The sequence below is a fragment of the Myotis lucifugus genome, unplaced genomic scaffold (assembly GCF_000147115.1).
Source record: "Myotis lucifugus unplaced genomic scaffold, Myoluc2.0 scaffold_562, whole genome shotgun sequence".
In the NCBI taxonomy this organism is placed as follows: domain Eukaryota; kingdom Metazoa; phylum Chordata; class Mammalia; order Chiroptera; family Vespertilionidae; genus Myotis; species Myotis lucifugus.
In genome coordinates, this window is record NW_005871610.1 from 375,655 (window position 1) to 378,084 (window position 2,430).

The following is a 2,430-nucleotide window of genomic DNA, read 5'->3' on the forward strand; positions in this document are numbered from 1 at the left end:
GGATGGCTGAGCGTTCTGCAAGTTGCTGAAGCTTTAAGCCTCGATGTCAGTGGCTGTGAAATGGGCACGGGAGCACCACCCCCCGGGGCTGTCATGAGCGCTAAATGAGGGACGGAGTCTGACACGGGGAAGCTCCGAGTGGTAATGAGACCGTTATTGCATGGTTATCGTACCTGCATCCACCCGAACCCCGTGCGGCAGGCAGGATCAGTACCCCGTTTTACAGGTAAAGAAACAGACAACATGACTTGTCAGGGTCATGCAGCCGATGGGTGACTGAGCCCTGATCCAGCTCTCCAGGCGCTCGGCCAGGACTTGGGGCCCGGGCTCTGGGTCTGGGGGCAGCTCCTCAGGGTGGGCTGAGCGGGCAGCTGCAGCCCCCACTCCCTCCTTCCCCTCCACCAGCTGGTGGGCCAGCCGGCCGTGCACCTGAAGCGTGACTTCTTCCTGGCCAACTCGTCTCGGGCCCGATCAGAGCAGTTCATCAACCTGCGGGAGGTCAGCACCCGCTTCCGCCTGCCGCCCGGGGAGTACGTGGTGGTGCCCTCCACCTTCGAGCCCAACAAGGAGGGCGACTTTGTGCTGCGCTTCTTTTCGGAGAAGAGCGCCGGGACCGAGTGAGTCGTGGGCCCTGTCCTTACCTCCTGTCCCCACAGGCTCCCTGCTGCCCCTGACTGGCCCCTTTCTCCCCACCCTCCACAGGGAGCTGGACGACCAGGTCCAGGCCAATCTTCCTGACGAGGTACGTGTCCTGCCCCCCACCCCCACCCCGCCTTGCTCCTCTCCTCCGCCCGGGGGTGTGATGGGCCCTGGGCGTCCCGTGTGCCCGGGCGCCGGCCCCTTGGTCTTCGTGGGTGGGGAACCTTCCGCCACCTTCCTGAGCCCTGCTCACCCCCACTTTCCTCCCAAACGCCTCGCGCCGTCTTGCTGGGCCACATTCTCTGTGCCTGAGCGCGGTGCCCTGTGATTAGAAGCTTAGCCGCTGCCAGCACCTTAGTGCCAACATACAGGACCCCTTCCTCCCGGAAGATGCACCCGGGCCAGGCCGAGTGGCTTGGGAGCAGAGCTGGCTCACTCCCCCATGTGCACAACTGAAGGCAGCTCCACCAACCTTCCCTTTGCCCCCCTTCTGACCTCTGACCTCCGACCTCCGGCCCTGCTGCTCCCTAGGCTCAGAACCCTTCTCTTCTCTCCCTGGAGCCTGAGGCAGACCCCTACCTGCAGGATTTTACACGCCAGGCGACAGGGATGGTGCCTCCCTGATCCTGTCCCACCTGGTGGCACTGCCCCGGGCCGGGCCCAGGGAGCTCGCTGGGCCGGGCGCTGGAACTGCTTTTTCTTGCAGACAAAGACCTGCGGACCAAGGGCTTCAGCCTGGAGTCCTGCCGCAGCATGGTCAACCTCATGGACGTATCCTGCCGCGGGGCGTGCGGGTGGGGTGCAGGCGTGGGAAGGGGGCTGGGGGACTCGTCCCCGGAGTGGGGCAGAGAAGGGACAGAGCTCTGTGCAGTGCGGGTGGACCGGTGCCTTCTGGGCGTCATCCCATCGATTGGGAAGCGGAAACTGAGTCACGGGCCTGGTGTCAAGTGAGAGGTGGAGCAGGGCCCGCGTCCCCGAGTGGCCCTCAGGCTGGTGCTCTTTCTGCACCTCCCGGCCCACCCAGGCTCAGAGGGCAGGGCCGGGCTGGCCACGGCTGGCTGTCCTCGGGTCCTGCTGTTCCTGGCGCTCTCTGCGGCCAGTCTCCCCTTCTCCCAGCGGTGGGGTTTCAGCTGTGGGGTTTTTCCCTTAACGGCCGCCCAGCGGGACGGCAACGGGAAGCTGGGCCTAGTGGAGTTCAACATCCTGTGGAACCGCATCCGGAATTACCTGGTAGGTGGCCCCTGCTGGCTGCACCGCCGTCCCCCTCCTCTGCGGCCTGAGTCGCAGCAGGGCCAGGCCGGGCTGCAGGCTGACGGCCCAGGTCCCACCTCAGGCCTGGTTCTCCGGAGCCCACGTGCCCCAGCAGCTGACCCACCTTTTTGGCCTCCCTCCTCCCCTCCACAATCCCCACCCTGGGGCGGACCGGAAGGGCTGGCTGTCTCGGCTGAGCCCTCACCCTCTGCTCCCCGCCCCAGTCCATCTTCCGGAAGTTTGACTTGGACAAGTCGGGCAGCATGAGCGCCTACGAGATGCGGATGGCCATCGAGTCTGCAGGTGAGGCTGGGGCACCTGTGGGGCCCCAGGCCGATGGCCCCAGGCTGCCTCCCTGACAATTGGCCCTTGTCCCTGTGTGTGGTGGCGATGGTGGTGGTGCGGGAACAGCCTCTTCTGCCCTTTCCCCACGGCTTCCGAGCTGGGTGGTAGCAGCATTTACTTCTGTCCTCGGTGCAGCTATGAGGGTAGAGGCTTTTATTGTTCCCACTGTGCTCAGAGGAAAGTGAGGCTCAGAGA

The 2,430-nt window shown here is 65.1% G+C and overlaps 1 protein-coding gene across 1 annotated transcript; it reads left to right on the plus strand.

Annotated features, from left to right (window-relative positions):
* Nucleotides 1-144: 144 nt before the first annotated feature.
* Nucleotides 145-2,270, plus strand: CAPN1 (calpain 1). Its single transcript, XM_023745652.1, has 6 exons — nucleotides 145-226; nucleotides 365-617; nucleotides 703-854; nucleotides 1,262-1,410; nucleotides 1,801-1,869; nucleotides 2,115-2,270. Exons 1-6 carry the CDS (start codon nucleotides 145-147, stop codon nucleotides 2,247-2,249), a joined length of 840 nt encoding a protein of 279 aa, XP_023601420.1. The 3' UTR covers nucleotides 2,250-2,270.
* The last annotated feature ends 160 nt before the right edge of the window (nucleotides 2,271-2,430 follow it).